This window comes from Crinia signifera, chromosome 11 (assembly GCF_055691185.1).
Source record: "Crinia signifera chromosome 11, ASM5569118v1, whole genome shotgun sequence".
NCBI lineage: Eukaryota > Metazoa > Chordata > Amphibia > Anura > Myobatrachidae > Crinia > Crinia signifera.
In genome coordinates, this window is record NC_139227.1 from 88,996,132 (window position 1) to 89,017,660 (window position 21,529).

The 21,529-nt window shown below is 45.3% G+C and overlaps 1 protein-coding gene across 6 annotated transcripts in view; it reads left to right on the forward strand.

Moving 5' to 3' along the window:
* The window catches only part of BRSK2 (BR serine/threonine kinase 2), a 127,896-nt gene that overhangs the window by 56,987 nt on the left and 49,380 nt on the right, over nt 1-21,529 (forward strand). For all 6 annotated transcript variants that reach the window (XM_083165616.1, XM_083165617.1, XM_083165619.1 and 3 more), the window contains exons 2-3: nt 3,758-3,852; nt 19,345-19,430. In XM_083165616.1, the coding sequence (XP_083021742.1) occupies nt 3,758-3,852; nt 19,345-19,430 (181 nt within the window). The remainder of the gene's footprint in view (nt 1-3,757; nt 3,853-19,344; nt 19,431-21,529) is intronic.

The window sequence follows — 21,529 nt, forward strand, 5'->3', positions numbered from 1 at the left end:
TGACGAAAACAACATATTTATACACAACAAACGACGCTGGTTCAATTACATGATTGGTTAATATTTGGTGCAGAGGTAGGGAAATAGCAGTGTCTTTGTGGGGTGGCTTATACATCGCCTTGTGTAGTATTCGTTAGTTATGAGAAAGCACAGAATGTACAGTGTCTAAGGAAAGTAACAAAGTTTATGATAGCAGCGAGTACTGGAAAAGAGCCAGGATATAACCACCTTGAAATCAGCAGGGACAGACATAGAGAAACAAGATGGCTGATTAACCCTTCAATGAAAACAAGATGGCTGATTAACCCTTCACCTACCCTCCTGTTATATCCAGGGTCCCCCTCCCTGCCCACGCGGAAAGGTGAGCAACACTCCCGCATACTGATGCACACTCCCATACAAACAGCCCCCCCGCACGCGCGCATCTCCGCCACAGCAGCGTTAATTTCCCACGATTCAAGGCTTTTTGGGGGAGGCGCGGGGTTAAATATGCTAACACATTTTATTTTAAACAAGCACAGACTATGGGCAGTATTCAATGGTTTTTGCGAGCTGTGACAGGTTTTTTACAGCGAGTGGACACTTTGTGTGCGGCCGGCTATCCCTGTATGTGTTTCTTCACCGATCCGGGCAAGACACAGGGCAGGATGTTCTAACCCTCGCCGCCCCTCTCGACCAGAAGTGTCTTATTGCAGGAAATAGCAGAGTCTTAAATCTGTTTATTAATAGCTGGTCCCTTTAATCCGTGACAGGACCTATTTCAAAATATCATTTGTTCCTCTGCTTCCTCACATCTACCATATTATTTCTCTATTCTCCTCTTCCCATTCCATGTTTCCATGGCCTACTTTCTCTATACTCCTTTCCCAGGAGCACTTTCTGTCCTGCCGCTTGTGACTAACTTCAAAGAGTGCGAGACGCACCGAGGTGGGACCCCCTCCCACACATAGCTTCCGCCACTCCCTCCAGCCCCCAACCATCACCATCCCCCGAGTATTCATTACCAGAAATCACGCCAATTAGTGCTACTATGAGTTTATTCGACACGCCTGCGGGAGCTTGTGTATACTGCGCTGGGTGTGTATATATATATATATATATATATACACACACACACACAATACTGTATGTATTATATAACTCCATGTATCATCATGTAACAGGGTTGGTTGGTAGTTTATGACCTTAGAAGGCACGGCAGAGGCTTTATTTTCTGTGTGCAAACATCACTACTGCATTGTTTAACCTGTTTTTTGGTTGTTTAGAAATATTCCAAATCTCGGCCCTGATTTATATTCACTCCATATTTCTGTCTGAAGATGCTGAAACACCCAGTAACCCCATGTTACAAGCCAGGATAATGATCTAGCTTTTTAATACCTTGTAAATGGAGAAAATGTTTTGTTTAAACAGGACAAGACCATTTCTCACTGGTGACCTGAGGTGACAAAATACCTTTTACTGCTCGCTCTGTAATATACGGAGGAGATTAGACTGTAGAATTATTTTACCCTTGTGTTTTGTTACTTTATAAGCCGTGCCCTATTCTGGCTATTAAATGTGGGTTTTATGGTACAGATAAGACTTTTGTACTCTTTTAGAAAATAAGTGGAAATCTCTAGCAGGGGTATTCAACACATCCCGGCATACTCTGCCACAGTTCTGTTATTGGGCCATGCTGCGTCGGTTTTGTAGTTCTACAGCAGTCTGGAGGCCACATGTTTAACAACCCTACACTAAAGCATCCATGCCAGTTTGTGCACTGCATGGGTCTGCATACCTCCCAACATTTGGAAGTCAGGATTCGGAACCTGCCGCACCCATGGCGCATTTGGCCCAAACATGGAGAGGGTAGGCGTGGCTTTGTGTAGAGGGGTGTGGTCTGGCTCCAAAACTCCCATTTATAGGGGGCATGCCCAGCGCTCCCCTAGAAGCTCGGCAGCTCGCGGCTCCTTCCCTGCCCACCCAGTGGCGCACGCAGGGGGGTTTCTGAGTACCCAGACTGATCCTAGACTGAAAGCTGAGGGTCCCCTCTTTCCATGGGTACAAGAATTTTAAAAATCGGACCTGGGGAACCAGAGATATCTGACTTCAAAGCAGTGGTTCCCATCCAAGCCTGTTAATTGCTCTTCCCAGTCAGATATTTCAGGTTCTGTCTGAATTAGAATTTTGATGGACACTAGTAGCTTGTCTCTACTGTTCCTAGAACCAGAGATATCAGCCTTCCAGCAGCTGGTTACTGCTCCAGCTCCACACACCTGGTATGTAGTTTTATATTCTCATTGGCAGATTGCTCTGCCTCCTGAACTCTAATCCCCTAGTCCCCAATACCATTTGGTACTGTAGGTGGGATTATCTTGTTTTTAATTCCATTTAAAGCTAAGAAATCTAGTTACGGGAACTAGAGATATCTGCAGTCAAGCAAGCTGTCCTCCCACCAGAAAATTATGAATAATAAGCCCACTCCACTATACACCCCTCCTCTGCGTATTAAACATCCTCTAACACCCTGGAAGTTATGTATTGGGACCCCTTCATTCAGACCAATGCCCCCTTCTCCCACCATATGTGCAGTAAAGGGGTAATTAGTGGAAATTACTGATCCAGGCCCTACATGCTGAGCGGTTGATATAATACCCCCTACCACCCATCAAAGCTTCCGTTCATAGCACCCCCCAATACATTGCTATGCCCAGGGGTCTACACTGCTGTTATATATATATATATATATATATATATATATATATATAAAAACACATATATATATATATATATATATATATATATATATATATGTGTGTGTGTGTATATTATTAGTATTATTATTATTTATATACATTTGGTCTATCTATCATACTTTAACTGACACGGCATATACTGGGTCTCCTAAGTGTCCATCTCGGTGCTTTGCTCCGCCCCTCTCTGGAAACCTCCTTCTGAAAATCCTGCGTTTGCCCCTGTGCCCACCATCCCTCCTCCCTGCATTGAAGAGATGCAGAGCAGAGGCGATCTCCGGCTTCCCCCTCCCCCTGCCCACGAGAAATTGACAGCCATCAGAGGGACATCGGGACAGTTTCCAAATTGAGAGACTGTCTCGCTGCAATTGGGACATTTGGGAGGTATGGGTCTGTTTATTAAAATGGAGGGATAATGTAGATCAACGGGTCCGACCATCTCAGTATGACCATCAGGCTAATGACTCCTTTGAACTCTCAGCCAGTGATGCAAGGAGCCTTAAAAATCAGGAAAGCACTGAGCACAGAGTTAGGGTATGTGTCTGTGGAGGGGGAAGCAATTGTCAATAAGTAAACACCCACTGCCTCCCTCTTCCATCCCCATTACCCACTGCCTTCCTGTTGGGCTAGCGGTCATGCCACTTGTTTTATGCCTCTGCATATTAAATAGGACTAAAAATGGCTATTCTCCACTTGCTAAATATGGTCCATGACAAATGTTTGTGAAATATAACTTCTGATTGTTAGTTTGAAAGCAGCAAGACCTACAGTAGTCACGAGTTGGTAGGGCATGCTGGGACATGATGAAGTTCCAGTTGTCAAGAAAAAGAATAGTGCAAATCTAGATAAAAGAGGTAGCGGCTGCTCTCACAATTGGACGGTTGTAGCTGTGAGGTCTCATAATGGTGGAAGCCGCCAAATTGATCACTGCTTTATGTGCCACTCAGAATCCAGACCTTTCATTCTATTTTTTTTATAACTGCGTTTTACATTTTTATTCATTATTTTGTCTTTTGTTACAGGTCTTGTGAAACTTGGGGTCCACTGCGTCACTTGTCAAAAGGTCGCCATCAAAATTGTCAACCGAGAGAAGCTTAGTGAGTCTGTGTTAATGAAGGTGAGTTGTGAATGAAGAGGAAAAACTTTGATAAATCATAAAGTAGATGTAAGAACCGGTGTTTCAGGTAGCAGCAACATTGTCATTCACACACTTCTCCATACATGTTTAACGGCCATTACGGCTGCAGTGTTGTGTTCTGTACACTACAGCCGGATCAGCTCTGGTCTTTTAGCTGTGGTCCTTGCTGTGGCAGCCACTGGCTCTAGTCTGCATGGGATATCTTGCAAGAATAGCAAGATCTAGCACTAGGGCCAATGGGAGAGACACAGTGCAACCGCACTAAACCGATGTGCTGTGCGCTCTAGGTGTTTTCCCTCTCTCACTTCAGCAGGCTAGATGGTATTACATATGGTTGTCTGGTTTCTTGCTTCACCTCAAAGCATTGTGTCACAAATTGATGCCCCATCTCCTCCCTGGCGGATGATACTGGTTACAGTGCTGGGAGAGGTCACATGGTCTGTTGGCAGTAGGGTGACCAACTCATCCCTTTAATCCGGGACACATATTAATTACACAGGTTCTATGGCTGGCTTTCACCTGGTTTTAAACTGCCATACCTCAAGACTCCATTTCACCTGGTTTTAAACTGCCACAGAACCTGTGTAATTAATATGAGTTGGTTACCCTAGTTGGCAGCTCCTTCCTGAGTTCTTCCCTCACTGGTACTAACGTGATGGTGTGACACATAAAGGAGCCGCCAGCAGCCATGACCTCTCCCAGCTTCAGGAATTGTGGCAATGCTTCTTATTTAGCTTTTCTGTTTGGTTGGCGTGAGGAATAACTCTGCTTACAGGCATGCATTAGTGCAACTGGAGACCCGATATCACTGCGCTGACACGAGTAGACTGTTGGTCTCTCTGGCTCCGTCTTCTGCATCACACCACCCTATAATGGACCCGGCCATGTTGTTTATTATATTCACACCGGACCATCTTGTCATCTTGTATATGAGAAAAATGGGTAAAAATGTATGAAAACTATTAAAAACTATAGACACAATTTGTGATACAATTTTTACATAACCCAGGATTACCGGCTTTGGCGAGTCACACACACCCGAGCCATTCATTCCAGAAGGGGAGTAGGGTGGCTGGGCGTTCACCTGGAAATGCAGGAGGGTCGATGCCTTTTCGTCGATCTGCGGTGGAAATAAGTCAGTTTAGATGGCGACCTGTGACTACTCCACTCAGAGTAGTGGGTGTAATGGATGGGATAGCCTTAACACTGCAAACAGTGGTCCTGCCTAAAGGCAAATGTTTTCCTTGCTTCAGAGAGTTATGCCACTGACCAGATGTTAGATACCTGTATTACAAGATACTGTTATGCAGTATGAAGAGACAGGTTGCAGATGCAGGTATGTGTATAACTTCCCATTAGTGCCGAGGACTGGCATCAATATAATGAATTCTGTAGTCAGGTCTATGGAAGCTGTATTAGTATTGTAAGGGGGTGGTAGGGACGCACTTGCTAGCTGTCCTTAGGGTATTTCCTTCTAAAGGCAGGTACCCACTGTGGCTCATTGAAATAAAATAGAAACAAATATAAGTAAGGCTACTGGTAGAAGTATTTGGTGTAAGGCTACTGGTAGAAGTATTTGGTGTAAGGCAACTGGGGAAAGTATTTGGTGTAAGGCTACAGGTAGAAGTATTTAGTGTAAGGCAACTGGGATAAGTGTTTGGTGTAAGGCTACAGGTAGAAGTATTTGGTGTAAGGCAACTGGGAGAAGTGTTTGGTGTAAGGCTACTGGGAGAAGTATTTGGTGTAAGGCTACTGGTAGAAGTATTTGGTGTAAGGCTACTGGGAGAAGTAGTTGGTGTAAGGCTACTGGGAGAAGTAGTTGGTGTAAGGCTACTGGGAGAAGTATTTGGTGTAAGTCTACTGGTAGAAGTATTTGGTGTAAGGCTACTGGGAGAAGTATTTGGTGTAAGGCTACTGGGAGAAGTATTTGGTGTAAGGCTACTGGTAGAAGTATTTGGTGTAAGGCTACTGGGAGAAGTATTTGGTGTAAGGCTACTGGGAGAAGTATTTGGTGTAAGGCTACTGGGAGAAGTATTTGTTGTAAGGCTTCTGGGAGAAGTATTTGGTGTAACGCTACTGGTAGAAGTATTTGGTGTAAGGCTACTGGGAGAAGTATCTGGTGTAAGGCTACTGGTAGAAGTATTTGGTGTAAGGCTACTGGGAGAAGTATTTGGTGTAAGGCTACTGGGAGAAGTAGTTGGTGTAAGGCTACTGGGAGAAGTATTTGGTGTAAGGCTACTGGTAGAAGTATTTGGTGTAAGGCTACTGGGAGAAGTAGTTGGTGTAAGGCTACTGGGAGAAGTATCTGGTGTAAGGCTACTGGGAGAAGTATTTGGTGTAAGGCTACTGGGAGAAGTATTTGGTGTAAGGCTACTCGGAGAAGTAGTTGGTGTAAGGCTACTGGGAGAAGTATCTGGTGTAAGGCTACAGGTAGAAGTATTTGGTGTAAGGCTACTGGGAGAAGTATTTCGGTGTAAGGCTACAGGTAGAAGTATCTGGTGTAAGGCTACTGGGAGAAGTATCTGGTGTAAGGCTACTGGGAGAAGTATTTGGTGTAAGGCTACTGGGAGAAGTATCTGGTGTAAGGCTACTGGGAGAAGTATCTGGTGTAAGGCTACAGGCTACAGGTAGAAGTATTTGGTGTAAGGCTACAGGTAGAAATTTTTGGTGCAAGGCTACAGGTAGAAATATTTGGTGTAAGGCTACTTGGAGAAGTATTTCGGTGTAAGGAACAACTGCACATGAAATATATGAGCTTTGGTTCTGTAATGACTTCACATGGGATATATGAGATTGGATTGTGGTCTGTTAGATAGATCATGATTAGATAAGGTTAGGATATGAGGCAATGTACATGATTTAATTTGCTAGTTTGTCGGCCTTTGGAACTCATGAACAGATAGCCAATTGCAGCTATCTAATGTGCAAAATAGTTTTCACAAGGGATTGTCTTATCTGTGATCTGTGACATGTCTGCAAATAAGAATCTAAATGGTTTAATCCCCTGCCTGTGAGAGAGCTGTGATTGCAGATTTTGATGTGACTAGTGGACTGCAGCTGCCCCTAAGGGGGTTGTGATGAGCCTATAAGTCCACACATGAAAGGGACATGACTGATTAGGAGAATAAACATGAGAGAGATATAATTGATGTTCCATTCTGATGCACTGCAGTGCTTAACTGACTATAACCATCCTTGGCGTCATCCTGAATATATGGTACTAAAACATCAGCGGAGACACTGCTGCCTAATAGTGCCTCTGGTAAGAACAGATGGGAGACCAGACACACTTTCCAAATTGGACTTTATGTCACCATAGATCATATGCATTTATATGTTAATTTAGATTTATATATATAAAAATGAGATGGTGGCTGTTTCTCCCAATACATTTACAGCCTTTCTCTCCTTTATGGTCTCTTTCTCAAAATATGTATCTTCCTGCGAGATTTAAAGAGCAATAAACAGCTAGGCAAGAAGCCTATAAATTCATCCAATAAAGTAACCTAAAGCACATCATACAGACTACATATAGACAAGGAAGTAATGAGGAGTACTAGTACACTTCTTCTGTACAGCAGAATCATAGTGCAATCCTGGCAGTAACTTGGGGAATAGATATTAGGTTGCTAAAATGTACATAATGGATAGTCTTTTTATGGCGGTCAGTCATATTATACAGAGGCAATAACTGGTATGTCCAGATAGAATGAAGTTGCTGTGCCCAGAATGGCTCTATAACTGCAACTGAATTGGATCAGTTGCTGCTATGGAAACGGGGATTATCTCTGGATTAAATTAGTATTTTATTAATTAATTGAATGCAATAATTCTAGCTCTTCATTTCACAGGGTTAATGTCCCATCTTTTAAAAGAGCATTTTCAAGAGTAATAAATTCTACATTTAAATACTTAAGACCTGTACACGAATTAGAGGGTATATTCATTATTAACAGTGACTTAGAAGTGACATAGTGCCAGCATATTCCGTTGTGCTTTACAATTGGCATGTCACCTACTGTAGCTTTATAAGCTCTTTTCTCTTCCCTCACCCCTTAGCTGGATGGTACTTTTATACACATTTACTGTAGTTCTCACTAGTAGTAGTTGGTCCTATAGCACCACTGGTTATTTACACTACTTATGTAACAAATGTTATATTATGTCTGCTGGAGGTTGCTTGTAGTTCACAGCATTTCTTTACTTAAAGTACTAAAATTGTATTGATGATATTGCTTCTTTTCCACTCTTTCCACTCCGTGCCACCTGATGTTCTCCCTTGCGCTGCTTATGTTTGTGGTGTTTAGTTATAACCAGGGCTATTTTTCAGTAGGCTCCAGCAGGAACTGAGGCCCTTATTCTAGTTCACTCTTTCTGACAAAAGATTTCTTAGATGGACAAAACCATGTGCACTGCAGGTGGGACAGGTGTTACTTGTGCAGAGATAATTAGATTTGGGTGGGGTTTTACATCTGCCTCACCTGCCGTGCACATGGTTTTGTCCATCTAAGAAATATTTTGTCAGAAAGAGTGAACTAGAATAAGGGCCTCAGTTCCTGCTGGAGCCTACTGAAAAATAGCCCTGGTTATAACGTACTAAGCCTTGGAGAGTAATAAAGTGGAAAGAGATAAAATACCAGCCAATCAGCTCCCAACTGCCATGTTACATGCTGTGTTTGAAATATGACAATTAGGGGCTGATTGGAACGGTACTTGTTTCCTAGCACGGCCACAATCTTAAGTAATCGTGTCCCTTAATTAAGGGACACGATTACCCCGATGGACCCGATTTCTTTTGAAATCAGGTCCATTTTGCCGGCTAGGAAACAAAAATCGGGGGCATCGCGTCGGTCGGGACCATTAACATTGGTCCCGACGCGACCGACGCGATGCCCCCGATATTTCCATTGACTTCAATGTTAAAAAAATTTTTAACATTGAAATCTTGTCGGGAAGTTAAAATATCGGGGGCATCGCGTCGGTCGGGACCATTAACATTGGTCCCGACGCGATGCGACGCGATGCACCCGATTTTTGCATAGGATTCAATGTTAAAAAATTTTTTAACATTGAAATGGTGTAAAAATGTCAAAAAATGTGAAATGGGTCAATATGACCCATTTCACATTATAAATGTCCCCGTCGTCGCCCCACGATACACGCCAACCCGAAGCGTGGCGAGCGCAGCGAGCCCGCGAGGGGCGGCGGTACGCGTCCTCCGACCTTTTCATGCCCTACTATCCACTAGGGCGTGGAGTGAGAATAGAATAGTGTGGCGAGCGCAGCGAGCCACCGAGCCCGAAGCGTGGCGAGCGCAGCGAGCCCCGCGAGGGGACGCGGATATCTTCACAGTTATACGCGTCCCTTCGCGGGCTTCACAGGTGTCCGTGGCGACGCGGACAGCTGTGAAGCCCGCGAAGGGACGCGTTTACCTGTGAAGGTATCCGCGTCCCCTCGCGGGGCTCGCTGCGCTCGCCACGCTTCGGGCTCGGTGGCTCGCTGCGCTCGCCACACTATTCTATTCTCACTCCACGCCCTAGTGGATAGTAGGGCATGAAAAGGTCGGAGGACGCGTACCGCCGCCCCTCGCGGGCTCGCTGCGCTCGCCACGCTTCGGGTTGCCGTCTATCGTGGGGTGGGGTTTACGCGCTTGAATTTGGGGGGGTTGGGAATTTTTTTCATTCAATCCAATGTAAAATTGGGTCCCAGGGACCCAATTTACATTGGATTTAATGAAAAAATCGGGTGAAAAATCGGTCGGTCGCGTCGATCGCATCGCATGCGACCAAATCGCATGCGATGCGATCGACCCGATTTTTTTCAGCACGATCACCCCGATCTTAATCGGTGTGGCCGTGCTAGGAAACAAGTACCATTGGAACTCTATCTATCTCCACTTTATCACTCTCCAAGGCGTAATACATTTCCCCCAGTATGTTTATTACCAAAATAAGTTAAGACGCAATGCCCTCATACACTTGTGCAAGGTATCGCATGCTAGCATCACATGCAATACCCCGGCAAGTGACCCAGCAGCTCCCCGGCAGTTGCATCACATGCGATAAATCATATGCACCCTTTTGCATACGATCCCAGCAAGGGCTACGGATCCGATAATCTATAGTACAGGCCTTACAGATTCTGGTCCCCATCCAGTGCGCACAGGACCGCGCATCGGATCCGGAGGTTCCGGGATAAAGGATCAACCATGTTTAGGTCAACAGTACCATGGTCAACCACTAGGGGTTGACCGCGTCTAGTTAGATGTCTAAACTTGGTCGACGACATCTAGATAGACAGTGAGGATGGTATCGATGGGAATGTGGTTAACAGTAGCAAGGTCAACGAGTTTTTCATGTATTTTTGGTGGATCCGCCTTGCGGATATAGATCCAGAGATAAAACAAATGCGATTTGATACTTTTTATCTGATTTATTAGCGTCCAAATGAGATAAAAGCGGCCAAAACCGCATTATTTTCGGCTCCATTGGAGCTACTCCTAGGGATCGAATCGCCACCCGTCTGCCACCGCCAGGAGCCGGAAAGGGTTGCTCACCCACGAGGCACTTGAACGCCCTGTTCTGCAGAGCCCTCCGCCGGCCCACTGCAGCTGCCCGATGCCCACAGCAGCTGCTCCCCGATTCCTGCCCGTCTCCCAGAAGCAGAGATGGGCAGGGAAAGTGCTTCACCAGATTCTTGCACTTCCCATCGCTGGCTGAGAGGCGCTGTATATCTAATAATCATTGTACCACCTTTTGCCCTGTATATTTGCTACCTTTACATTTTGTTTCTTTAATTTTTCTCTGTTTTGTTCCATGGCTATATTGTGTTTGTGGGGAAAGTATTACGATTTGTGTTAATTGGTAGTTGAATTAGCCCCTCTACATTCCATCCTGTTTTGTATGTGACCTTTTCTGTGGAACCAAATGAATCTGTAGAACACCTACAGTACTTAACCACAAAGCTCTTTGAATGTTTCGTTTGAATCCTGTGAACCAGGTACATGGAAAAACAAAGCTCGTATAGAGTACCATAATGCACGTAAGCCAAAATGGCCTTGGCCTGGCCAGTGTTTCACCCCTCTGTGAGTGACAGATACATTGTCAGGCACTTTGTGCTTTGTGCTGTGAAACACAAGGAGACAAGCGCGCTGTGTATAGCTTATGGTGGGAGGGGAGGCAGCAGATGTTGAATATAGCAGTCAAGTTTCATGGTATTGGGGTGGGAGCAGATGGTACCATGTGGTGTAAAAGATAGGTGCAGCTCAGTTAACTCCTTCACTACCAATGTATACGTTCTTCCCAAGGCTGTTTGATGCAATGCAAATATAAGCAACAAATTCATGGTGATAATGACATTAAAATCTAAATAGGCCACACATGCTAGAACACTGGTAGCTATAGCAGGCGTATTGCCACATATTGCCCAGTGTGTGGCTCTGAAACAAGCCCAGTAATAATAATTATTATCGTCAAAACAATCACATTATTCTTGGGCATGTCAATAAATCCAATTGTAATGATAGACCGCACTAACAGACCGCACTGTGATGCTGGTAGAGATCTGGATTTTCTGGTGAATGGACGGGATCCAATCCAGTTTACATTTAAGGGTGCGTACACACAGTGAGATTTCATTTTGTATTTGACCCCTATTCAATCTGGGTCTGTGTTGGTAACAGTGTTCACATTCTGCATCGAATGTAGAAAAACCATTCGATGCCCATTCTATTTTCTATTCGATTTTGATTTGATTTTGCTTCTATTAGCAAAATCCAATAGAAAAAAAAATGGTGGAATCTCACCATGTGTATCCTCTATTACATCTACTTCAGGGAGTAGATGTATGAAGCAGTGAAAGGAGAGGAGAATGAGCCAATGGAGAAGTTGCCCATGGCAACCCATCAGCTTTGAAGTAAAATTGTTCAATCATATCCTCCAACATCATACCCTCCAACATGACCCATTCCATTAGGTACAAAATGCTCTGTTCCTGGATTTCCCTGCCAGTGGCAGTTACAGAGGTAAGGCTGCAGCACAGTCCAATATTCAAAAAGGGGAGCCACACCTAATGCCACTCCAAGCAACACTGTCCTAGACTCACTGACAGTTGATGTGACCACCCCTCTTTGAATAGTGGACTGTGCTGGAGCCCCACCTCTGTAACTGCCACTGGCAGGGAAGTCCAGGAACAGAGCATTTTGTACCTAATGGAATGGGTCATGTTGGAGGGTATGAAACATCTGAAGAACAAAAACCGGTACAATTTCGAAATGGGGGCATGACCATGCCCCATTCCTATACTTTCAATGGGTAAAGTACAGGTCATAAAAAAAAGCAGTACTGTCCCTGCCAAAAAGGTACAGTTTGAGGGCATGTTCAATTATATTCTATAAAATTATACGTAGCACCTGATTGGTTGCTATGAGAATCATCTCCACTGGCTCACTGCTTCATACATCTCCCCCTGGGCCAGGTGTATCGAGCTTTAAAAAGTGATAAAATGGAGAATGATTAACAGCCAGCCAATCAGCTACTACCTGTCATGTTACAGGCTGGGTTTGAAAAATGACAGGAAGGAGATGATTGGCTGGCTATACTCTCCACTTTATCACTTTTTGAAGCATGAAAAATTAGAGAAAACCTGCAAACAATCAAAAGTAACGCATTGCACATGCCTGCCGTTCTGTCATTAATCCAACACATTTGATTGACGTTAAACGAGCTGTATTTTAGGAGGAAAAGTAGAACTGAATGAAGTAGGCTGGACTTTGATGTGAGAATATTATTTCCATATTCATGGGATTCCTATGCTCACAGCTCTGTATTACACTGCCGCCCACTTTGAGTAGCAGATTGTACTTCCCATTTATCACTTTCACACGTATTAATACTAGGCTCTTCTACACGGATTTCTACAATAAAGCAGTTGCTTCTATAGCACTGCGCCTACAGCACACAGCATATATACAGTCTGCAGATGATTTCCTATTCAGCTGCACGCAGGTTTGTATGCAGTGAAACTGTACACGTGTGCTGAGACTATGGGCCTTATTCTGGTTGACTTGCAAAGTTGTGAATTTCACAGCTTTGCGAGACAATAAAACGTTATACGGCCACCAACCCCCCCTCGCACACCGCGTCCCCCCGCACACCCGTGAATGGATATTTACCATAAACATATATTCATAGCCAGTGGCGTAACTATATCTCCGCAGCCCCCGCGGTGGCGGGGGGCGCAGAGAAATTGGGGGCGCTGCTGGGGGGGCTGCGGGGCTATAGTTACCCGTGGTCTGCGTCTTGCCCGGCTCTCTGCCGGGACCTGCCTGACGTCACGGTCCCGGCCGGCTCCTGCTGCAATGAAAACTGACAGTTAGAAAATGGCTGCCCCCTTACTGCAGACAGTTTTCTGTCTGTGCAGTATGGGGCAGCCATTTTCTAAGAGTCAGTTTTTATTGTAGCAGCAGAAGCCGGCCGGGACCGTGACGGTCAGGCTGGTCTCGGCAGAGAGCAGGACAGGTACGGGTAAGAAGGGGGGGGGGGGGGTTAGGTTAGGTGTGTGTGTGGGGGGGCAGGTTAGGTGTGTGTGGGGGGGCGCCGAAAAAACGTGCGGCGGGGGGGCGCGAAATAGTTAGTTATGCCCCTGTTCATAGCTTGCATGCTGGGTGGAAATCTTACTTTTACGAGCGCTCTGTGCGGGAAGAGGGCGGGCAGCTGATATCTGCTTATGTCAGCTGCCCGCCACCGCATACCTGTCATCGGGACATTACCATGGGAATGCCCAGCCTTTTGCGAGTGAACCAGAATCAGGACCTATATGCTGGCTATTTGTAGGAATTATAGATTCCATTATATTGCAATGCTAGGGATATATAAGTCAATATTAGGATTATTAATTAGAACATGCACAGCTATATCCTATATAGCTTGAATAATTTAAACCATTGTACTTGCATACTTTTAAAAACTAGTTTCAGGGAGATTATAGTCGGTAGTAGAATATTGCACAGAGCCCTATTGAGGGGGCGTGTCATGCTCCACCCAAAGGGCGTGTCTAGTTCCGTACATGGAGAGATTGTGAAAAGAGATTGTGAACGTGGCACCTAGAATCATGGGTGTGTACTGCTACATCTGTGAGGAATTATTTAATATGACTTATATCCATATATAAGAGCTACTATACTTGGTAAAGTGCTGGGAAATGGTGCTGATGATTCAATGTAAATGTATCTCTCTCTCATTCCTTTTTCCCCCAAAAATGTAACAGTGTAATCTGGGCTAGGTGACATGAGGGAGATTGTTAGACCAATGAGGGAGAGAGGGAGATTGCTGTTATGTCAGGGAGTCTCCTGCAGAATGAAGGAGGGGAGGTAACTATGAATTAAACCCTTTTGAGCCACAGCTAGAACTGGACAATGCAGTCATCAGATCGTTAAGACCAAAACTGAACATTCCTGTCTTACTGTAAATTATTTTGGCATATTCTGTTGTTAGTTATTGTTTATTATAATGCATTGTGCAGTTTGCATGGCTTTTCTGGCGCATATATATATTATTTTATATGTCATTTGTATGAATAACTGCTACATTTATTTTATACATTTATTTTATTGTAAAAGGTAAATCTTTTGTATTTTAATCCAGAATACCGGCAAATACATGCCTTCCGCCCTGTTTTATGCGTGGTTGGTCAGGACCCTGCGCTTCCATGGCAACAGCAAATCTGTATACAAACCTGTACACCCACTTCCAAAATAGAACCCCGAGATGCTAAAAGTGTGAGCAGTGGAACAGCTTTGTTACAGAATTATCTAATGTTATATATAATAGGTGTCATGTGGATACCATTCTGAAGAAAGCTCACATACACATGGCTGTTATTGGAGATAGCCCATCCTACATGCAACCTACATAGAGGCAGATTGATAGGTAGCTGACTCACAGGCCTCTTGTGTCACTAATAATACCACTATTTAAATAATGGGGCTGCAGCAGCAATTTATAGGTGACAAGTGAAAGGAGTGGTAGTTAGAAAGAACAAGGGGGAGATTCTCTAAAACAGAAATGCGCTAAAAACCCTGTTATCGGGTTTTTACCGCATTTTGATATGCGGGGGTATTGCCTTCTATAGGCGATACCCTATAGAAGCCTATGGGCTTCTTAACACAACCCATGCCGCCCCGCACCGACCGCCGCCGACTCGCACCGACCTCCCCTCACCTGTGCCCGGGCAGCACAGCGCTGTGCTGCCCGCCAGAGCGGAATTTCCCATTAGGCACGTGAGGCACATGCCTAGGGGCGGCACATGTTTGGGGGCGGCCCAAAATGTACCAATAACTGCAAAATATCCATTGTACTGTACTATATTCCATCTTAAATAGCGTGTAAATGGATAGGACATGCAGATACTGCCCCTTTAAACTGTCCTACTTAGTAAACATTATTGTTGTGCCTAGGGGCGCCATCATCCCTAAATCTACCCCTGCTGCCCGGACCTGTGACCTCCTCCTCCCTGCACTGAAAATCATCTTCTGGGAGCAGGGAGGAGAGCCCGCCCCCCCTGCAGCAGCAGCAAAATAAGCCAGGTAAGGTAAGGAGGGGGGAGCCGCCGGGACCCACCACGCATCGCCGGCTCACCGCAAAAGACAGCTCTTAACGCAAGAGCTGTCTTTTGTCATAATTATCGCATATGTTAGAGCATATGCGATAATTATGTAAGCGGTAGCCGGCGATGTGCGGCGGTAAGGGGCCGCGGATGTTAGAGCATCCCCCCCAAGTGTTCTAAGCATGATGGCTGAGTTACATTTAAAGGGATTCTATCATGAAAACAGTTTTTATTATATTCTATGTGTTGAATTTATTTATTTATTACCAGTTTCTAATATAGCGCACACAGATTCTGCAGCACTTTACAGAGAATATTTGAACATTCACATCAGTCCCTGCCCCAGTGGAGCTTACAATCTATATTCCCTACCACATGTACACGCACACACAGACATTCTAGGGTTCATTTTTGTTGGGAGCCAAATAACCTACCAGTATATTTTCGGATTATGGGAGGAAACCGGAGTACCCGGAAGAAACCCGCACAAGTACGGGGAGAATATACAAACTCGAATATAGGACGGGTTACAATCAGGGGGAATCAAATGTTGTGATTTGTTAGGGAGTACATATTTCCAAATCCCTACGGATGCAGATTTTTATTACATTGCATATTGAATGTATTTTTTTTTATTATTAGAAATAAACAGATAATTAATATTTACTATGCAATATAATAGGGAAGGGCAGATGGGAGGGCACAGGATTGTGCGTCGTGTGGTTTGGTGTGTTGCATGATATCACTAAACTCATTAGTATGGGTAGCCAGACAGGTAACTAGGCAGCCATGCTCAGAGCCTTGGGGCCCCTCAACTGGTCGGGTCCGGTACGAGTGTACCCCTTGACCCCCCTGTCGCCTGCCCTGTCCACCACTGTTCCCTGCCTAGGTGAAACCAGATGCAGTCTGTAAGACTGCACTGTCTTCACTGTGACTGGCAGTTACTTCCTATTGGAAGTACAACCTGCCAGTCACCCAATTCAGTCCCATTGGGAGGTGTTCCCTCCCTCCGGGATGTCTGTACATGAGCTGCGGATAGGAAGCCCAGAAATACTGGGTTCAGCGCATGCGCAGTACAAAGACGATACTGCGCATGCACCGGACCTGGGACCCGGAATATGCTTCTGGGGGCTGCTGCAAAAGCAGCCCATAGAGGCCGGGGGCTGGCGAATGTGAAGCTACTGCGCATGTGTTGGCCCATGGTGGGGACCGGCATCTGGGACAGGGACCCTGGGACCGTGATTGGCAACGACGGGGATGAGCACAGTGGTGGCAGTGGAGGGTGGGGCTGCATCATGGCAGCCCCCTCCTCCGCAGAGGTAAGAGCCACCACTGCCATACATTGGTGCGATTTTGCCCAATTTCACCTGATTTTGGCGGATCGGGCAAATGCATGTGTTTTTGATCCACTTCTATCCGATCCACGGTCCCTTGCACATCGGATCGGAGCCCCTAGATCACAAGTGCGGTACAAAGGTTCTGTCATTCGGACAGCCTCCGGCAGCACATGCTGGGATTGCATGCGAAATACCACATGCGAAAGGACCACAGAAAGTCCCAGGAGGTGGCTCAAGGGGGATCGGCTGGCTCTACACTGCCGCGAGAAGTCGCAGTAATGTATGGCCACCTTCAGTACATGTAGCCATAGATATTTAAAGAATGGTGACTGGTGACAATAATCACACACTCCAGATAGGCCATGGTGTACTTAATGTTCCCTTCTATATTTATAGACCTATAAGAGTACTGCAGAGTGGAAGCCTTGATCTTCTGTTCCCCACTAAGGTTGCTCCTAGATTTCTATCTCATGTCTTGCTTCCCGAATTGCAATACTTTATATGATATAGTAATCCCAACTGTGTTCTCCCATCTTTATTCCGGTATGGTATGAGTTTCCGACAGTCGGGATTCTGATGGTCGTTTCCCCGACATCACAATCCTTACTGTCAGGAGCCCGACTGGGGGACGAGAGCATTCAAGACCTCTGGCGGGCTCGCTGCGCTGACCACCTATTCTGTTCTCCCTCTATGGGGGTCATGGACCCCCACGAGGGAAAATAGCCCGTGTAAATCAGGATTCCAACTGTCGAGCTCCTAACAGTTGGGATTCTGATTTCAGAGATACGACCGTCAGAATCCCAACAGTCGATGAGTCACCCGCCTCCTTTTATTCCAAGCCATTGTTCTGTGAGCTTTCCTTCACTCTCCCCATCTCCTTACACTGTGTGCTCCCCTTCGATCCTGTATCCACATCTGTCTCCAGAGTCCCACTGTATTCCCTGGTTTGCAGGATCACCCTCCTCAGTATCTCCCCTCTCCCTCGCACTCATGAGGCAGTATACCCTTCTTTCTTGTTTCATTTTTATTCTCCCTCGTGTGCTCCCTCCCCCATCTCCCACCCCTTCTCTTTGATGTGTCTGTACATTAGAAAGTGGATAATTAAAGATTAGGAAGTAATCATTGCCTTCTTCTGCACAGTCCCCTCCCGAGGCCAGGCTGATAATGAAGCTAATCAGGTCGGGTGTCTGAGTACTTATAGTGTATTTCTAAGGAATGTGACATGAGACGATCCAACTGACTCTGCACCAAAGTGACCTAAGTGTGAGGACAAGTCATGGTCAAGAATCAGGGAGAACAGCTATGGGCTATAACAATGGATCAGTTCTGTATCTTCTTTTTGCAGTAGCACACAATACGTGGTAGCGGTTCTTGTACTACACCAGCCTTAGGGCTCATCTGGATGAGTTGCGCTGTGGTGTTTTAGAGGTCACCCTTCTACAAACCGCCTATAATCCCCAATACTGTTTTTTCCTATGAATACACTATTAGGATCATGCACATTGGAACACAATGCAGCCAGTTTCCCTGGGAATTCATGCATGCCGCAAAATGGGTATATACGCCTGTGTGCACTGTCCACTGGCGTATCTATAATGGGTGCAAAGGGGCCCCTGGGTCCAGAGGGGCCCACACTCACTACACACCTTGCACCCATATAGTGCATGTATGTATTTAAAAAAGGGGGGGATAGACCATGGGCATACAGAGGGTTAAAGGGGTTACATTTCTATGGGGCCCAGAGGCTAAGGGGGGCCTGGACTCAGATTTGACTGCTAAGCAATTGAGTTTGTTCCCTGGGAAATTGTGTAATGTGTGATGTTACTTGTTCAGAGGTTTATGTAGTGGATGTTATAATGGTAAGGTAATGTAATGTGGCATAATTTGTACTGGATGACACTGTAATATGTCATAATCCGATCTGCTTTTTGTAATGTGCAGGGCACTATAATAATAAGTGGAGCATAATATGAAATGGAGGCACTGTAGTGTGGCATAATATGACCTGGAGACACTGTATGTCATAATGTGAATTGGGGATACTGTGTGGCATAATGTGTACAGGTAACCCTATTATGTGACGTCTTCTAAACTAAGGAACTACATTACAATGGTATATAAAATAAAATATGACGCTACTATTCCCGCTTGCGAATTGGTGGCGCCGGAATGGGCGACTCGCAAGGATGCAAATTCACATCCGAGCGAGTCAACCAGAATAAGGCCCTAGGTGTATTCCACCTGCATGTCCTACAGCATGTGGATAGAGTTATATTTGGAGCATGTCCTACAAGTGTTATACTACTAAGGTGTACATATACTAAGATCGGAGTTCTATTGAAGGTGGGATGTTGCTATGGGAAACCAATCATATTCTATCTATTATCTTCTAGAAGGTGCTAGATACATAAGAAGTAGATTCGGATTGGTTGCCCGTAGCAACATCTCATCTTCCATAGAACTTCCATAGAACTCCCATCTTAATAAATGTAAGTGTGTGTGTTCTCTAACATTATACTTTTACTCACAGGTGGAACGTGAAATTGCTATACTCAAACTTATTGAACATCCGCATGTTTTAAAGTTACATGATGTATATGAGAACAAGAAATACCTGTGAGTATATGGGATTATATATTACATACTATATTATATGTATTCCATGAATTGCTGGGCAGGTTATCTATCTCTTTGGCAGAATTTTGTATTTGTTTTTCACCCGCTTTACTCAATACATATTTATTGCAAGTGTTTCGTCCATTGTTCTAAAAACACAAATAGAACAGAAATTATTATTTCAATTTGCCATCATTGGAAATATGACCAAGTTCTTTGTTTTGTTTTTCAACAAGAATTTTTTTCTAACTTAAAAAACCCCCACAAGTGGATGTTAAAATCCTTAATGTAAGTTATATACCAAATTCTATAGCCTTGATTACCAGCAGATGACATATACGAGTATTTACCGTTGAGCTACAAATCGTCTGACAAAGTAAACAGTTTGTTCTTCTGTGAGATTCAACATTGACAGTGAACCTTCTTACCTATGAGCTTGGTGCCTCTGAATCCTTATATACTGTATATGAATAGAGAGTGAGTAAATGTCCAGAAAAAGGCATGTACCACCTGGTGGTAGTAGTGGTAGTAGTAGTAGTAGTACAAAAAAGCCTGTACTGTAGTAGGTGGTGGGCATACAGAGACCCGCACTAGAAGGGTAAGTTTTGTGAGTTACACACAAAGGCGTAATTACCATAGGTGCAAGGGGTGCAAATGCTATGGGGCCCAGAGATGAAGGGGGCCCTTCTTTACAGTCTAATATTCATTTATTACCAAAAGTTGCTAAATAGGGGGCCCATACTAACTTTTGCTATGGGGCCTACAAATGTCTAGGGCACTTGTGTAGTTTCACGGCGCCAGCATGGCGCCGTGCGTCTGAGTCCCCTTGCGGGGCTCGCTTCGCTCGCCCACGCTGCGGACTCGGTGGCTCGCTACGCTTACCACGCTATTTAAAATCAACTCCATGCCAACATGGATAGTGGAGGTATGAACTATCCATGTTGGCATGGAGTTAAGTTACTTTTTGGGACATATTTCGTGGCGAGCGTACACCCGGAAGTAGCTGGCGCCGTGAAACTACACAAGTACCATGTCTAGTTATGCCTCTGGTTACACACCATGTTGCTCTGTAGGTGGGGCAGATGTAACATGTACATAAAGAGTTAGATTTGTGAGGGGTGCTTCTACACTGAAACCTAAATTGCAGAGTAAAAATAAAACTGTCTAATACCGATTTCAGACAGCGGCGGTTGAAAAACCTGGCAATTACCCGGCATTCAGGGGCATAACTAGTTATTCGTAGGCCACATAGCAAACTTTTTAAAAGGCCCCCTATTTAGCAACTGATGGTGATAATTGTATGTAAAACATATTACTTAGACAGTAAAGATGGGCCCCCTTCAGGTCTCGGCCCAATAGCAGCTGCACCCCTTACACCTATGGTAGTTAAGCCCTTGCCGGCATTTGAAGCGCCGGGTTATTTGCCACGTGCTGTCAGACCCCCCCCTTTGCACAGGAGAGCAAATTGCTCTATTACAGGGGTTTTTCGCCTGTGTGAAAGGGTCAACCTGGATCTTAATCTCCAGGTCTCCGACCCTGATCATTTGCAGGGTCGAAGACCCGGAGTTTAAGATCCGGATTGACCCTTTCACACAGAAAAATGACCTGTGTATTTCATGAAATTCCCGGGTGGAAATGCTTCACCCGGGAATTTAATTTCTCTTTCCGTGTCAAAGGCTTGGGGGGAGATTCTCTAATCTCCCCCCTAATTCTCATTATCTGGGTTTTTACCGCATTTTGGGATGCTCTAAGTATCCCCGGCTTATACCGCAACCCACCGCCGCCCCGAACCGACACCCACTGCCCTGCACCGAGGTTTTTACCGCAACCCACCCCCGCCCTGCACCGACCCCCGCCGCCCCGCACCGACCCCCCCTCACCTGTGTCTGGGCAGCACAGAGCTGTGCTGCCCAGACCTGTGACCTCCTCCTCCCTGCTCTATGATCCTCTTCCGAGTGCAGGGAGGAGGAGAGCCCGGCACAGCAGCACCGGGTAAGGGAGGGGGGAGCCGCCGGGACCCGTTGACTCTCACCGCAAAGGACAGCTCTTAACGCAAGAACTGTCCTTTGCCATAATTATCGCATATGTTAGAACATATG